General features: G+C 50.8%; 3 protein-coding genes across 3 annotated transcripts; 2 read left to right on the top strand and 1 right to left on the bottom strand.

The window, feature by feature from the left end:
* Positions 1–1,638: 1,638 nt before the first annotated feature.
* BKA55DRAFT_683471 (uncharacterized protein) lies at positions 1,639–3,765 on the top strand (the record flags this gene model as incomplete). The annotated part of the gene is made up of 1 exon (XM_046198513.1): positions 1,639–3,765. One exon carries the CDS (start codon positions 1,639–1,641, stop codon positions 3,763–3,765), a length of 2,127 nt encoding a protein of 708 aa, XP_046057177.1.
* Positions 3,766–5,430: 1,665 nt separating this feature from the next.
* Positions 5,431–7,455, bottom strand: BKA55DRAFT_588849 (uncharacterized protein; the record flags this gene model as incomplete). The annotated part of the gene is made up of 1 exon (XM_046194846.1): positions 5,431–7,455. The coding sequence occupies one exon, from the start codon at positions 7,453–7,455 to the stop codon at positions 5,431–5,433; it is 2,025 nt and encodes a 674-aa protein (XP_046057176.1).
* A 331-nt stretch (positions 7,456–7,786) lies between these two features.
* On the top strand, positions 7,787–9,679 carry BKA55DRAFT_683469 (uncharacterized protein; the record flags this gene model as incomplete). Its single annotated transcript, XM_046198512.1, has 1 exon — positions 7,787–9,679. The coding sequence occupies one exon, from the start codon at positions 7,787–7,789 to the stop codon at positions 9,677–9,679; it is 1,893 nt and encodes a 630-aa protein (XP_046057175.1).
* Positions 9,680–17,545: the final 7,866 nt, after the last annotated feature.

Here is a 17,545-nt window from a genome sequence, read left to right as displayed (position 1 = left end):
AGGACGTCATTTGTAACAGACAGATCTTCAACAGAGGGCAGCCTTGACAACCAACTGAATTTGAGCATGGTGATGAACTTTGATAAATCTGATACATCCAAGGCATCATTACTAGTCTAAATGATTTGGCTGATGCGACAAGAACGCGGCTAAGCCGGTCATGAACTCTCATCAGCAGGCATCCTGGTATCGTCTGTTGCGTCACATGTTGTGCCTCAAGTGTCATGTCAAGTCAAAAGTCAAAGTTAAACAAGAGACACGGGATGGGCTGAAAGAAAAGCGGCGATTGGCTGATCTACACACCCGCCCGGCTTGTCTTACGCCCGGCCGTTGATTTTAGCCCAAGTTTCACAAAGTGACAAGAGTTTCTAGAAAAGAACAACTCATCAGAGTGGCGAAATGGGTTCGAGGACAAGCACCGCATCGAATATCCAGGTTTCCGAGGTAGCACGAACCCAGGGTATCCCTTCGAGGAACGACTTCTGAGCCTCACTTTACAAATATCGAGACGATCCTTGCTGCTTGAAGTGAGATCTGGGGACGACAGATCCTAGTCTCGAGAGCCAATTACCAAGGTCGGAGTGTTTGGTACAAAGCCTCACTCAGAACAATGCCTACTGGGGCTCTGTTGAATAGACAAGGTTGACCCAGGGATGAGGACACGGAGCGCGCCATGGATCTGGTCAAAGTCTAATATCGACTTCCACAAAAGAGCGGAGAAGAACTGGTTGTGATTTTATCTCCGGACGTGTTGTTTCGATCGAATACCTTATACTACCTATGCCTCGTCCTCGGTGTTGCTGGGCGTTGAGACGTTGTAAAGTGGAAATAACTGCATGATAACTGTGGCGCAAGAGGAACCTAAGAAACGAAGCCAGGCTGTGCTGAAGACGCCCAGCCGGTGCCCAGCTGGATACTAAGTGCCGCTGCCCCCCCGCCCAGCGCGCCCAAGAGCTTCTAGTGGGCCTTACAAGGCCGTGACCCCTGTCGAATAGCGTCAGTGTTGTGCGTCCAACTGGAGGTAAACCCCTCCTCATTACGTCGTTTGTTTCGCCCCGCTTGTACGGTTGAAAGCTACGAGGAGAGTCTTGTTAAGCAAATCGGCCTGATGAATATAGTAAAACTTAACATGAAGCCTAATCTACTGAACAGCCCAGTCTAGCCATAATTGTCCTTGAATCTCGTCAAAGGTCCAACACAAGACAGCAGGGAAGGCATCGTTTCTATTGCTGCCTTTCGTATCCCATTGATGCCCATCCCATCCCATCCACTCAACCAACGTCAAACAGGTTCAGCGTTGCCCACTATTAACATCTGCACCTGCCGACAAGACTCACAATAGCCCACTTGATCCATCCTAGGTACTGTGTAGCTACCTACTTACTTACCTACCTCCATACTTCCCCCCTTGTTGCAGTATCAAAGGACCCTGTTTTTGCTTGGCTGGGTTGTGGCTGGGTTTCACTTGCTGCTTTTCTTTGACTTGTCCCTCCCGCCACATCCTCTTCCTTTTCCTCTTTACATCGACAGAATCCGTCAACTCTGCATTATAACAACATCATTTATCATCACTATAAAGCCACTTTCAACTTACTCCACCGCAGAACGTAGCAACAACATACACCGCACAACATCCTCATGTCAAACTACGACCCGTACGATCGGGATTACTCTCGCCGCTATGTGCGAGAGGAGCGTCGAGAAGACCCCCGTTATCTCGACCCTCGAGATTCCTTTAACTCAAAGACTCATCGGGAGATTGTTCCTCGCGGTCGCGAGGACAGCGACCTATCGATAGAAGAGGTCCGGCGAGAATTTCCTCCTCCTGGTACCCGTGATATCCGCCGGGCCCGATCCGCCGGGCCAAACTACTACGAGGAAGAATATGAGTATCGTCGAGGCTACGACCCTCGCGATCGCGACTATGACCGCCGTTCGCACCGAGGTCACTCCAGCCCTTACTACGAAGATGAAGAGCGCGAGCGCAAGCACAAATCCAAGGGCATGTCTAAAAATGAGAAGATCATTGCAGCCGTTGCTGGTGCCGCTCTTTTGGCGGGTGGTAAGGAACTGTACGATCGCCGCGAAGCTAAGGAGGAGCGCACTGAAGTTCAACGCAATCCTCTGTCCACTGCAGCTCTTGCCGGAGTCGGTGCCTTGGCTGCCTACCAGGGTGCCCAATTCTACAACAAGCAGCAGGCCAAGAAGGACCAAAAAGCTAATATGATCCTCCAACGTGGCCGCGACGGTTATTATAGTGATTACTACTCTGATGAGGACGAAAGTCCAAGGGAGAAGAAGGGACACAAGAACTTTCTCGAGAGTGCTATCGCAGCTACAGGTCTCGGTGCTGCTGTCAAGAGCCTCACTGGCGGTGGCGGAGACGATACCAGGAGCCGCCGGGGAGGTAGTCCCTCCAGCGAAAGATCTCGTTCTCACGCCAGTGGCAGCGGCGCCAACAAAATCCAAAAGGCAGCTATGGCTTCCCTCCTTGCTGGTGCCACAGAGGCCTTTCGTGTTGCTAAGGAGCCTGGCGGCTGGAAGGGTGAGAAGACGAAGCGTATTCTTACCGCCGCTGCTGGTGCAGCTGCTGTCGACACCGCAACTGATGACAAGGGAGGAAAGCTAGGCCTGGCCGAGTCTGTGATTGGTGGCTTAGTCGGCAACCGTCTAATTCGTGGTTCGAGAAACGATATCGAGGAGGATCGCAAGACTGGCCGCAGTCGCTCACGCTCGCGAGCCCGCTCCAAGTCTCAGGGTGGTGGTGGCGGAGGCGCAAGCGGTCTTGCCGCTCTCGCGACCGCTGGCCTGGGTGCCCTAGGTGCAAAGAAGGTTCTGGATCGGTCTCGATCGCGTTCCAGGAGCCGTAGAGGAAGAAGTGCCTCATACAGTCCATCCCCAGACAGGCGCCGTCAGCGAAGTCGCAGCCGTAGTGTTGTTGACAAGGCTCGCAACGGTCTGGCCAAACTAGGCCTTGGAGCTGGCGCTGGTGCTGCCGCCGCTGATGACTATCGCCGTCGCGACCAAGATGACTTTAGCGACCGCGGTGGCAGCCGTTCCCGTCGATACTCGGACGATATGTACGATGACCGTCGATATGGCAGCAATCGAGATTATTACGATGATGATAGATCATACAAGGGCAAGCCCCGAGAGCGAAGACGAGGAGGGCGCTCCGATTATTCGTCTTCGTCGTCAGACCTAGGGGATTCTGATGATGACGAGAAGCGGGCGAAGAAAATGAGAGGTAAGCAAATCATCACCACAGGCTTAGCGGCAGTAGCCACTATCCACGCAGCGCACGAGGTATATTCTAGCATGGAAAAGAGAAACGCACGGCACAAAGCAGTCAAGGAAGGACGGTTGAGTGAGATGGAAGCCAAAAAGCTCAAGACCAAGGCAATCATGCAAGACGCCGCATCAGTCGGTATTGCTGCCATGGGCATCAAGGGAGCCATTTCCGAGATGAAGGAAGCCAAAGAGTTGACAAATGAGTGCAAAAACTTCCAACAAGAGAAGGCTCGTCGTCATGAGAAGCGAGTGCAAAGGCGCTTACGGCAACAGTCAATGAGTGGCGGTAGGAGAAGAGCAGACAGTTGGGCTCCTTCGTCTCGACGGGATGGGTATGACTCGGATATCGAGTATGAATACTTTGACCCGCAAGACTACGGAGGTAAACCTTACAGAGGCAACACCTTTCCTGCAGAGCCATATGGGACAGACACTTACAGAAGGAATCCCAACGGTCTGCCATCTCCTTACTAAAAGCCTGGCTGGGTGTTGGACAGCATTCATTCTCACTCACCCATACAACCCCAAACACCTTAAATCATGACTTATGACGAGACGACTATTTGGCTCATGAGAAGCTCGAGCCAATGAAACGGCAGTGTTTTATCTTTTGGACACATGGGAATGAAGTCCCTAAGGGGAGGAATGGGAAGACTAGAAAGAGAAGGAAACGGTGTGAAATGTGACCTAATGCGCTGCGTGGTGTGGCTGGCGTTCATTTTGCTGAAATTCCCTTGCATCAGATAGATGAAGCAGATTTGCTTTCTCCCCGCAACCTCTCCCATCTTTATTTCACATGTGTATTCAAGACGAAGACTAACGACGATGATTGAATTAGACCATCGCCGATACTAGGCCAGTGGCTCGATCCCTGCAGGAACAGAAGCAAAAACGAAACCATATCCCGGCGGACCGGCACATACGTACATATCTGTCCAACGATGAGCTGCTCTATTCTGCTAAAGTTGATGAATGGAGCCGGGTCTAGTGGAGGACTGGAAACGGGGAAGGAAACGGGGAAGCAAGCGGGAGTGGCACGAGCTGACCCAACGAGATGGGAAGAGAGGGGCGGTAAGAAAGGATCGGGACGTGAATGTGGTGATAACAAATCACTGTATGCACAATGATGAAGCGGTGGGAACACGGATAGGCGGCCTCGGGAAGAACGGCTTTTTGGAAAGACGGGGGGCTTGCAGATCAAGACTCGGCGATTGGACCAAGTGCGACAAGAAATCAGGAATGGATGGGCCTGTGTAAAGAGAGGTAAGACGTATGTGTCTCTTGAAAGTTAACGGGATATGGGCATACGAAAAGATGTGATGGGATGATGTGTTCTTTTTTTTTTTTTCCTTTTTCCTTTTTCCTTTTTCCTTTTGCCATGTTGGATATCTGATGGATGACTTGTTATGCTGGATAGCATATGAGGTTCTTGGGGGTCGGTTTACCCAATTCCCAGAATACCTTGACGAATCATGACCTGTAATGAACGACTCTGGCTTATAATAAAACCTGTTACGTCTTTGGTGTTGATGATACAGTCGTCGGCTGTCACACTGGTTATTTTAAATGGCAACGACCTCCTACAATTAGGTCGGTTCAAATCTATGAAACACGGGCTGTTCTCCGTTGCAAGCCTGATTTCACTACAGTTTTCCAAATCCTTGTTCAGTACCTGTCGCTCATTGTTTGATATCATGTACGTACCTCAATTAACCCCACGATGCTTACCTGTACCCTGGCCTAGATTCTTGTTTCTAAATCTGAGGTTCAGCTCCGAAACGTCATCACGCCATGACGTCACTTATCGGTATCCACTTCATTTGAGAACTGAGCCAAACAGTTGAGTTTATTCGATCACGAGGTGGCTGATTATGCAGTTCAAGCCAAGTGTAAGTAGAGGAGAAAAGTTGATTGCTTTTTACGCAAGGACAAGAGGCTTATGCTCCCCCACACCACGCAGTTCTGTGTTTGTGTGGTGGTGCATGTTCTCACGATTGGATACGAAAGTTGACGCCTCAGTTGATATCGTGGCAAATGCTGTTGGTGGTACTATTGTTTCTACAGGATACAGCACTGTAGACCAGCTGTGATATCCTAACCTTGGTAGCAGTGGCTGAATGCACATACTCAGATTTAATATCATGCGCCAAGACCTCCCCCCGCCTGTTGTTTCCAGCTCTGTGCCATGGCCAGAAGATTGGACACGTCGGCTGCCTGCTTGTCGTCGGCAGGGAAGACATAGTCGATGTATTCCTCCCACGAGTCGTCGTCGAGCTTTCTCCGTCGCTTCGTCTTGCGTGGCATTTGTTTCTGCACAGCTTCCACGTCCTCCACTGAGCCGTGCGTGCGCTCGAACGACAACCAGGCGTTGAGTAGCGAAACGCACTCTTCCTTGAGATCTCGGTCTCGCATGCTCCTATGCGCTCGCTTGAATACTTTGCGTGCTCGCTCCTTGGCCTCTTCGCTGACTGGCTGTTCCTCATCGCCTTCCTCCTCTTCATCTTCGGGAATGTTGATCTCAAAGTGCGCGTAACTGATCCAGACCTTGACGTGGTCCGTCTTTTCAAGAAGGCGCTCGTAAAGATTTCGTGTGCGCTCATATTCACCCTCTTCCTCCTCGAAATCAATGTACGCCTTCCATAGAAGCTCGGGCATGTCGAGCTGTTGTTGCTGGACAGCAAGCTCAAAGATGGCGCGCGTACGTTCCAGATCATCCAGACCACGCTCAAGCTCAGCAAACTTGATCCATGTCTGACAATTTGCTGGGTTGTATTCGATGTGTTTCTCATATAGAGTGCGACACCGCACGAACTCGAATAGTTTGCGTTCAAGGTCAACGTAACCGTTAAAGATTTTGTCCTTTGGGCACATGCCAATGGCGCGTCCAAGAAGTTTTCGCGCTGCAGTAAGTTCACCCTGTCTGATCTCGAAATGCGCCGCCATGAGCCAGATTTTAGCAAACGTGAACTTTTTGTGTGGGATCAGACCCAAGCAGGTGTTGTAAATCTGCCGTGTCCGTTCAACATCCTGTCCCTCCATCTCTTCCCATATGGCGTAGAAGATCCATAGATAGATGTATCGCCTCCAGTGCCGCTTCTCCTGTGTTGGTGGAACCTGAGCAACAGCCCTTTCGTATATATCTCGAATTCTGTCAGAGTCTTGTGAAGTCTCTTCGAGCTTTGCGTAGTCGAACCAGGCGTCGTAGTTCTTCGGGTTCTCTTTGATAAGCTCTTCGTAATATACTCTCCTCTTGGACAGCACAACATCTTCCACTCCGTCCTTATCGCCAAATTGCTTCTCGAATGTTGTGTATGCCTTATGTAAAATGATTGACCTTGATCTTGGTAGTCGGTCCAGGGCATACTTGTATATCGCACGAGCGCGCTCATACTCTTTTAGCTTAGCTTCGAATCGAGCATAGGCGATAAACAGTTTCTCATCGACGAAGTCATCTCCCAGTGCCTCCACGGCCTCCCCAAAGACTTCCCGCACTTGGTCGCTAGTACCGAACTCCTCCTCAAACTTGGCCCACTTGATCCAATTCCGGGGCTCAGGGTGAATCATGGTAAAGGTCCGAAAGATTTCTCTTGCTCGCTCGAATTCGCCGTACCGCTTCTCAAGCTTGATGTACGAGCTCCATGCTGCCTCATCTGGCTGCCATTGCATCCATCGATCAAAGACTTGCCGTGTTCCAGGAATGTTGCCCAGCATCTCCTCCATGTAGACATACTTATACCAGAGCTTGTCAACTCGTGGTAAGCGAGCGACGGCACGATCCAGGAGGTTTCGCGCGTGGTTGATGTTCCTCGCCTTCATCTCCGACTCGATGTACCGAATCCATAGTTGGACATTGTTGGGATGTGCGTCGAGTGCGCGCTCAAAGACGGACCGGGCGCGGGCAAATTCCTTCTGCTCCAGCTCCCATTGAGCATAGCGCAACCAGTTGTTGAGGTTGAGTCGGTTGCGTCGCACATAGTCCTCGAACTCCTTTCTCTTCCGTCCTTGAAACTCGTGAAGTTCTTCCAAATCAGCAAATCGTTGGGTGGGGGCCTGCACTCCAACTTCTTGACGGTCGACAGCTTCTCTTAGCAGCTGTTCGGCACTGATTTGAACAGGAGCGGCGGCCTTGTTCTTCACCCTCGGGGGGCCTCTGGAAGACTCCATCGTACGATCGCCGACTGTTGAGGGCTTAAGCTGATGAGGCCAATTATTTTTGGTGTGAAGCAAAACTTAGATGAAAAGGGGATTCAAGGTGATGAAATAAAGTTGGAAGTCAACAGCGACACGACAGAGCAAGGCGCAAAAGTGTGTAGGCAGCCAACCAATAGTAGTTCAATTTGACCGTGGGTTCCACTTTATTTGTGTGGCGCTCGGTAGCCTTGCAGCCTACAACCGGAAGTATTTATTAGGCAAGACAAACTACCTACTCCAACAAACTCTTTCGCGACAATCACCTTTACTCATTCATACCATCCTTCCTATACACGACTCCACTATGTCGACTGTCGCAGACGATCTCCTCAACGATTTTGGAAGCTCAGGCGATGAGGCCGAAGAAGAGCAGAATGATGGCCTCATCAAGGATGAAGAGGCAAACGACAACCGTGACGCCATGGAGCTGGACGGCGACGCGGAGACGAGGGACGACGAAGATTCGGATGATGGATTGAACGACAGAGAAGACTCCGAAGCCACAAAAGTGAAGGTTGAAAAGATGCAGCTTGGAGGGGTAAAGGATGTTCGAAGCGTTGCCAGTCTCATGCAAACGCTTGAACCAGTTCTCGAGGTTAGTACTGCCCCCTTCAACCCGAGCCGCATCAACGGTCGCATCTTGATGGACGATTCGTTTACATCAGTTCTTTTGACGGATAGCCCTGACGTATTGCCTCGAACGCTACAGAGAATCGCACATTACCGATCGCAAGCCGCGACGCAGAATACCAACGTCGGAAACATCGAAGATCATCCCGAGTATCATCTTCTGACGCAGTCCAACAGTCTTTCAACCCAGATCGATGGTGAGGTCGTACTCGTTCACAAGTTCATTCGCGACCACTACTCGACAAGGTTTCCTGAGCTCGAGCGACTTGTCACGACGCCACTCGAATATGCCAAGGTCGTTGCCATCATCGGAAACGGCCCGTTGGATTCAGAGAGTATCAAGGCCCTGCAGACTTCGACCGAAAACCCGCTTGGAATAACCCTCAAGTCCGTCCTTGATGGACCTTCGCTCATGATAGTGACGGTTGAGGCCACCACATCAAAGGGCCATGAGATGACACCCGAAGAGCTCCAGCGTGTCTACAAGGCATGCGAGATGGTTATTGCCCTCAATAAGGCCAAGCAAACCCTGGCCGAGTACGTGCAGTCGCGCATGAACATTTTCGCGCCAAATCTGACAGCTCTTGTTGGTTCTCTGACGGCGGCTCAACTCCTCAACGCGGCAGGTGGACTAACAGGTCTCTCCAAGACGCCTGCTTGCAACATCGCATCTTGGGGATCCAAGAAGAAGCACTCGGGGTTGGCTACGAATATAGGTGTTCGGCAGCAGGGCTACCTCTACAATTCGGAGATGATCCGAGGCATTCCTAGCGACTTGAAGAAGCAAGCCTTGAGAATCGTATCAGCCAAGCTAGTTCTGGCTGCCCGGGTTGATCGCACACACTCGAGTCCTGACGGATCCACAGGAGAGGAGCTTAAATCAGCTTGTCTTGAACGCCTTGAGAAACTGACAGAGCCACCACCCAACAAGGGACAACGGGCGCTCCCAGTGCCAGACGACAAACCATCACGCAAGCGAGGTGGACGACGCGCTCGCAAGGCCAAGGAGGCTCTCGCTATGACTGATCTTCGTAAGCAACAAAACCGTATGGCCTTTGGCAAGGAGGAAAGGGAGGTCGGTTATGGCACTGGCGAGTCAACCGTTGGTATGGGAATGATTGGTCAGTCCAACGATGGCCGCATTCGCAGTACCCAGATCGACCAGCGCACACGCGCAAAGCTCAGTGCCAAAAACAAGGGCTGGGGCGGAAACAGCACCGTGGGTGGTGCTGCCTCGTCTATCGGTGGCTTTGGCCAGGCACCTAACATTGATCTACGAGGACGCGGTTTACGAGCCTCGGGAGTTGGCAGCACCATCGGATCAGCAACCGGCACAGCGTCGTCTCTATCATTTACACCCGTCCAAGGCCTGGAGCTTGTTGATCCCAAGATGCAGGCAGAGCTCAGCAAGAAGCGCAAGGCCGAGGAGGACCGCTGGTTCAAGGGCGGCAGCTTCACCCAGGTCGGAGGGTCGTCAAGTGGAAGCGTTTTCAAGGTGCCAGAGCTCCCAGCAGCCAAACGTGTCGATACAGGGTCAACCAAAACCGGTGCCTCAGCATCAAAATAATTATGGCCTCAGTATGATGCGTGCACCACATGATAATTCAGTGCTTTAGGGGTCACTACGTGGCTTGGCTGTCATGGGAAAGTTCAGGACTATCATGGGAAAGCTGACATTTGCATCATCATGATCATCGCCGATGGTGATCATTAATGATCATGTATTACAACAGCTTGTGGTTCGGGGAGCCGGTTTTGTAGGAACCCCGTGCGCAACAATGCTACACAACTACACCGATCAGCAAGGAATAGTTGAAGAGTGACGAGAGCGTAAGGTAAAAACAGACGGATATTTCATTCGGGCGGGTGTTTGGCGAAAACGGCGTTTCAGGGAGAGGATCTACGAATCCGAAGGCGGAGGAGTATGGGAAAGTAATTAGCTCTCTATCTCTGACTGGTTACAGCATGCAGCATTGTCCTTGATCCGGAATGTGATTAAACACGAGACCGTAATGTTCAGAAACCGGCTTGGATAAAGCTCGAAACTAAGGCAAAGTCGTTAGTCGATTCAAGTGTGCCGTACAGTACTCCATACAGTCCAGGCCAGTAGTTGACACGGGCACCAGGGTATTTAATCCAAAAGCGGGCTGACCAAGGAAAAATATAAATCACAAATCTCGATCGATCGACAGTGATCAGCAAAGTTCATCACCAACGTGACCCGTCAAACGAGAAACATGGTCGTAGCATATTGGTCCTTTCTCTGGCTGAAAGGATTCTGTGTCGCATCACGAGAGGCCCTTTGTGCTGTGCATATTCCTTTTCCTTTGCACTAGGGTCATGTTCCTAGATTCCGGACGTTGACATGGCGCGGCCGTTTTGTTTTCTCTTCATGCTGAGGTTAAAACAAGTTCCAAGTTGCCTATTAAGGACGGGCTCGTCAGTCACAGCCACAGTTACAGGGTAATCATAGTAGAGTTATCGCAACTCCTGTAGTTGATGTCCCTGTTCTTGTCTCGACAAGGATACCCGCTCACCGCCAGAAACACCTGTTTCAGGGTATCGAGATATGAGGATTTTTGTCTCAGTACCGTTCATGACCTATTGCTCCCATCGACTGCTACAATGCCACATATTGGAACAGACAAGCAAAGTTGGCGTGGCGCACCCTCAATGCCAGCCTGATTCTCTGTCTGCCCAGCCCTTCCCTCGTTTCCAAGTGACCTATGGTGACGCAAAGAAGGTTGATACATATCTAACAGCCTGGACTCCCTCAAGATAGAAAAGCGATGCCACCATACACTTCCTAAAGAAAGGTGGGGGCGGTAGAAAGCACCAGGTTGTCTGGGGTTCTCCATCCTGGAAAGGACAGTGAACGCATGCGATGTTGTGGGTTAGGTTAGCCGAGAAGAGGACTACCGAGCGGATATCGTTGCATCGCACGGTTGACATTGAGATTTCGTGCGAGAAGATACTATTATGACGTGGTAACATGGTGTATTGTGCATATAGATATACCTACACACGAGCTAGCCTACTCAGGAAGAAATATAATAAAATCAAAGCAACACGAAGCAGAAGAAAAAAACCCGGATCCATTGCGGACCTACAGTGTACGGTACTCCTTACTGAATCAAGTGGCCCCTACTATCGTGAACGATTTTATATGTAGCTATAAGTTCTTCGGAGTATGGATGATAAGAACCACCAAGATGCTAAAATAAAACAACACAGTAAAGGCCCATCATCGAGATTGTAACCTTGCGTGGATTGACATGTAAGTGGTGGAATCATATCGAAGTTGATACCATACAGAAAGAAAGGCGGTGATAGCCCGGCACGCACTTGCATGACCCAGAGAACATTAAAGAATAAAACGATACCGAGAGATTTTGGCAATAGGTTCACAAAATATGTACAGTCCAGTAAACGACGAGGATCGCCAACGACCAAGCAAAACCCCGTCATGGCCGGACTCGCTCCCACTGGCTGCTGGGACACTGCTTGGCTCCGGCTGACTGGTTTGGCGTACGGCTGGTTGCCGCTTGTGCCTGACAATCTACCCCGAAGGAACGAGGGTGTTGTCGACTTGGTTACATCATTGGTCAATGTGGTCTTAGGCGTCCGAGTAGAAGGGCCTGATGAAGCGAAAGAGGGTACGGTATCGCATCATGGCTCAGCGGCGCGTCACAGACGAGGTCCCCTAAATCGCCTTCCCTCCACCAGGTCATCTTAGCAATCTAAAGGCTGTTGATGATGCTTTTGGTCCCTGCCGGCCATGTGCACTTTACTGGACCTCTCTCTGAAGCCCAGGAGACGTGCCTTGCCCCAAGGGAGGCAAGATAGGCTTGCCCTTAGGGAATTAGCAGATGGATGATCGCCGAAGTCCCTGAGGTTAGATTGATCCCCTCGTTCTCTACCGGCCCTCTTCTCCGGCGCCATGTCTTCACGCCCCTCCCCTTGTCCCTTCGACTCCCTGAAAACCCTTGATACCTGGTCTCAAGCCCCTCGGTCGCTGAGGCGGCGGGACCCTCGAGAGCCACGCGGACGGGACCGATGAGGCTGGCCTGCCAGGGCATCCAACCAAGCACACTCCACGCAGGGTACCACCAAAGAAGTCAAAAGGAACCGATCCCCCTCCTGACTTGAGATCTCAACTGAGCATCGTTGACCCGATTCCCTTTGATGCTTCGATCGCACTCAGTGGAAGCCGATGTGCTTCACGCTGCCGCCATTTGTTTTTGCCCCGCTGATCAGACAAACAGGACCCTTGTTACTTTTTTTTCCCTCTCTCTTTCAGTAACCAAGGAACTTACTTGCCAGACACAGTCGACCCTGCGATCATCTGCGTACTTTTTATTCTTCCTGGTTTTTTTGATCGAATACAGCCCGTGCATACCCATTCAAGCCAGTCTAGTCAGTATTCTGGAAGCACTTCGATCTCCAACCGCTTCATTAGGTCAGCCTTGAAACCCTGCTGTGGCCCTGCAGTACGAAATCAAGATTGTTGCCCGGCTTGGTATGAAACGGCAATCTTTCAATGATTAACGGAGCCAGCCTCCGGCCCAGCTACTCCCCGGAGGTTTTTTTGGTGACTGTCGACCTCCAGCGAGGTCTGTCTCCATCCCGTGGCCCGTTTTAGATACTGAAACTCCAGTTGCAAATATTCCGCCAGCAGTCATCAAGATCGTGTAGGCGTTGCTCAGGCCAAGATCTCTCAGCCTGGTCCGACCAGTTGCGTCATCAGAATTAAATAGAAGAAATGTCATGCACACGTGGGGCCTGTCATTTACAAGCGATAGCTCATGATCCTGGACAGATCCCTAAAGCCCTGTCAAGGCTGGTGTCCATGTCATCCGCAGCTGGAAAGATGAAGGTCGCTGTAGCAAAATGTATCAACCAGATCACATATCGGATCAAACAATGACCAGGATCTTATCATTTTCGTGGATGCTGATGAGCTCTATAAATTATTATAGCTTGAAGAGACCGAGTGATACTGATTTCATCTAGCTAGCTCGGCTAGGATTTGTGACGTCAATGGGGCATGACGGAAGTACTGTAAATTTGCAGACAATTGTCTGCTTGTAAACGCAGCCGTCTCTCAACTGATGGTGGAGGGACCCTGAATGTGCTGGCTTCAGGGTTCAAAAAGCACGCCGGTGAATATGATTGGCATCCCGGAGCAAAACGACCGGAAGGTTGCAAAGATTGGTTCTCAGATCGAGGTTGTACTGATGAAATGGAGGAATACCCAACTTGTATTGGACCAAGGAACATAAAGTTCGTCCTTCGTCTCAAGAAACCCTGGCAGACACAGCTGCAAAGTGGAAGTCAATCTGGCGATTCAAGAGGGGTGTAAGGAGTCAGAGCCAGGGTCGACCAGTCAGAACTGAGCCAGTCAGCTTCAACGGATCATATGGGAAACCTCCTCATTCATCAGGTTATCAGGGAAACCACCTGAGCTGAGTGGAAGTCAAGTCTTCAACAGGGTTCGACAACCGCATTGTGACACCCTTCGGGGCCCGGGGTTGGGTCCGCGCCCAAACAAACAAATCGCAGGCACTGCGATGGGGCGTTGTGGGAAGAGAAACGACAAGATAGAGTTCCTACGGCGACTACCGGAGGGCATCCGCACAAGGTTGATTGGCTAAGAAACATCAAAACGAGGTTTGGCGAGAGAATTCACTTCTCGGCAAGCCATTCTGATGGTCAAGTTACAGAATACGGGATTTCCAAATGAATCGTAATGATGTTGTTGTTTGCCATGTGGCTTCAACACTGAGCTATTCGGGTTCATTTCGTGCAGTATGGCTGCAAAATCTTGGCAACGAAGAACAGGTTCAAGTCAGCTAGCTGTAAGAAGTTTTCGTGTCCGTTCTTTGGTACTTGTCATGGGTCAATTGGCCGATTCTATTCAGAAGTTGCTGCTGTTGCGGCTGGTGCAGGCCATAAGCAGTGAAAATGTTGGCATTGGATCCGTCTCCACCTTGAGTCCACAGTTTAACTCCCTTGATCGCCATTTTTTCGATCTTTTTCGATTATTGGTCGATGGAGTTTCTGTCCCCGGTCCTGATGGGGGCGACCCTGGGAGCGTTAGCGTCAAGGGGATTGTCGTCCGCCCCCCGCCGCCTCCACTTCTACCTGCTTGCGAAGCTGACCAGACACTCTGAGGTGCTGAAAGCAACTCAGGCAGGGTAGCATTTAGGGGTGTTTGTGCCTTACTAGCCACCCCAGCTCTGGGGAACGTGCCCCAGCAGAATCCACTCTGGCCCGCCCTCGTCTCACCCCAAAGCCCGTTGCTGGTTGCGGGCAGTAAACGGAGCAGATGTCTTATTAGTGGGTCAACCACGAGCGAAGCCGAAGCTTTTTTTACGGTTGCTTGAGGGGGATGTTGTTTAATCTCATCAGCCAGACGCTGTCACCATGACGCCTCTCTTCGCTCAATGCTTTGCATGACCCCTCTTTCCGAACGTTGTTGATAAGCGTGTTGGTGTTGAAGAGAGGCGAGTATGGGTGAGGAGCGGGGAAAAGTTAACCGAACGCCAATCGCGACAAGAAGCACTATATGTATTGTACTGTTAGTTCGCCTGGAGCTGACTGGCTTTGTAAGTGAAAGTTCACAACCCACATGCCCGTGTCTCTGCTTTTGAACATCCTTTTGGGTTGAACTTGGGCATGTAAGCCCCTGGGTGACAGGGGATTTGCAGGGTCCGGCCAATACAGTACAGACAGTTTCCTGAAAGTGACAGGATCAAGCCCTGCATGAGCTGTATGGGAAAGTTTCTGTCATACAATATGTACTGTGCTTGGGTCGGTTATGCTTTGGTGTAACCGTTGACTATAGCCCTGATAATGATTAGGGGTTGCCGCTACCTGGAGCTGGAGTCGCTCGGTTGGTCAAAGATTCAGCAATTGTAGCGTCCCTCTGACAGTCTGGACCTATAGCTAATGGCTTGCCGTTGTGAAGTTGACGTCACCATGGTGCGATTAGAAGATGTACGGTATCTCGGGGTCCCAGGTACTCTCTCACTAGCTCGTCTGATCCGGCTATCCGTCATGGTGACGCCCCAAGCCTAGGGATCGAGATTACAGTTAGGAAATCAGGGTCCAAGTCCCGGAGTGCCGTTCCGTAGGATAGGTGCAGTAGTCGTCAACTCATCAGCAGGGCTGCGCTTGGTGCGCAGATACGGTACCATAGTCAACAATGCTAATATCGTAATATGAGCGTGTCGCGCCGCGGCCAGCTCAATGCGGCCGAGTGAAGGATTCTCGTCCGAGTGCAAAATCCAAGAACAAACGGCCCAGATATGGATCTTGGAGTTTAGTGGCATTGGGGTTGTGCGTTTTGTTTCCTGGCGCATCATCAGACCGAGTGGGCGCCGGTGAGTTCAGTGTCAATTAAGGCAGGGTAGGAGCTCCGGTGGAAGGCCCTGCAAGGAAGTCGCGGGCTGAAGCAAAGCAAGGTGAAGTTCAACAAGAGTTGGTGTCCATCCGTTTGCTGGAGTCTGTGGAAAATGGTCGTGGATGATCGACATTACAAGCTGGAGGTGAGGTGAAGGAAAACAGTTCTTTCTCTGAGCGAGGGCCATTTGGGGGATAGCGTCCCCAGCAAGAGGGCTCCAGAGATGGCTTGCGCTAAAAGAAGGCCAAAAGCAAGCCCCTTCCTTGGCGGTTATCCTTCATCAACCCTGGCAGGAGCTCTACGAGGAGGAGTGGTCCCGGTTGTTGCAGCTGGAGGCCATTAAGGTCCCTTCGTCCCTGGCAAGCCACCCCACACCAGCCTGTGTCCCACTTACCAATGGAAGAGACAAAAAAGCAAGAGCGCGACATCGCGCCTCAACAAGTAGAAGAAACCAGCAGAATACCTCAGGAGTTTTCTTTGAAGAAAAAAAAAAAAAAAAAAAAAAAAAAGGAACTTTTGAATACCTGATACAGCTTCTTCTGCACCCTGGGTACATAATACATACATGTTCAGTATTGTCAAGTCGGCTGCGTAACTGGGCAAAATCAAGGCATAAACCACCATATTCTTAATCCGGTCCATGCATTTATTTTTTCATCGCTCTGAGGTGGCTAGTGGATGCTACCACTTCCACCACTACCTCCTCCTCCACTATTCTCCAGTAAGCTCCGGCCAAAACCGTCTCAGCGGTCGCACCAGCCTGGCCGCCGAGCCCTTGCTGGCTAGGACAAATGATGAGGGGGAGCGGGAGCTTGCTGATGTCTCTCAGGGCAGGCGCCTCTTTGGAGAGTTTCCCATGCCAGTCCAGGTTCTTTTTTGGAGGCCAGTGCCACAATGCTCTTCACGCCCCCTCTCTTTTTTCTCCATCCAAGTCGAAGACACAGAACAGAAGGGGAGAGAAGAGGAGAAAAAAGAAGTTAAAGGCACACCCACTGCCTGTTGTTAGTGGACCCATGCTCTAGGGTGTGGCTCATCCAAGCCAACCTACCCAAGTTACGTCCATTCATCGTAACTCTCAATTCAGACTCGACATTTTTCTCGATCTCATCGATCGATGGGGTTGCGCAACAAATCCCATGCTTGATTCCCACCCCAATTCTATCCCTTCCTTTCCCTTCTTTTGCTCTTACTGCCTGTGATACCCCCCAACCAGGAGGCGTGTGCTCTTTTTTCGCTCCGTTGTGTCTACGTACTCTCACTCCCCTTGTTTTCCTTCTTGCAAATCCAACGGGCTACTTATAAACTTAAGCTCCAGCCATCCATCATTTCCAGCCTCGCTTTGTTTGGTGTTCCTCACTCTTCATACTTTTATTTACTTACAACGATACTCTCTCGTCTCACAAAGTTGCTTCCGTCTTGGGCTGATCATCACCGGATACTTGCTTGTTGTATCCGTTCTTGTGTTGTGTATCCAATTACCCTTTTCGTCTGTTTTATCGTTGCTCCCTGGCTCTGGCTCTGGCTTGTCTCCTGGATTCCTCGGCAACCTACATTATCTAAACAACAACAATCACCACTTGCGCCAGATCTTTTCCTATTTTCTGTGCAATACATGAACTTGATACCAAACCTCCAAATACTCTTCTTCCCGACTACAAAGACTGCAGAATTGACACCGCCATAATCAGCTCCTTGCTCCCTTCGCTACCACTGCAGGACCCCTGTCACCTTTTCAGGCACACACGCACGCAACAGACCACGAGAAACCCATCAGTCTCGTGTTCTGAAAAGCGGAGGCGATTCTGAGCTATCAATCCCTTCGTTCGGTCCCTTTGAGTCCAGACAAGCTCCGCGACTAGCCATCCCGCTATTTAGCTCCGCCTCGCTTCCCTCCACTACGTCGGCCCTGCTACCATATCCAGGCGCATTAAGTCACACAGTCCTCTGATCAGATCAGTAGCTGTGTTCTACCGATCTTCCTGCAACTACCAACATCACTATCAAGAGCAGCTCACAATCACTGCCGCA

The sequence above is a fragment of the Fusarium redolens genome, assembly GCF_020744475.1.
Source record: "Fusarium redolens strain MPI-CAGE-AT-0023 chromosome Unknown BKA55scaffold_1, whole genome shotgun sequence".
Taxonomy (NCBI): Eukaryota; Fungi; Ascomycota; class Sordariomycetes; order Hypocreales; family Nectriaceae; genus Fusarium; species Fusarium redolens.
The sequence above is the reverse complement of the archived record's forward strand: the minus strand, read 5'-3'. Positions and strand labels throughout refer to the sequence as shown.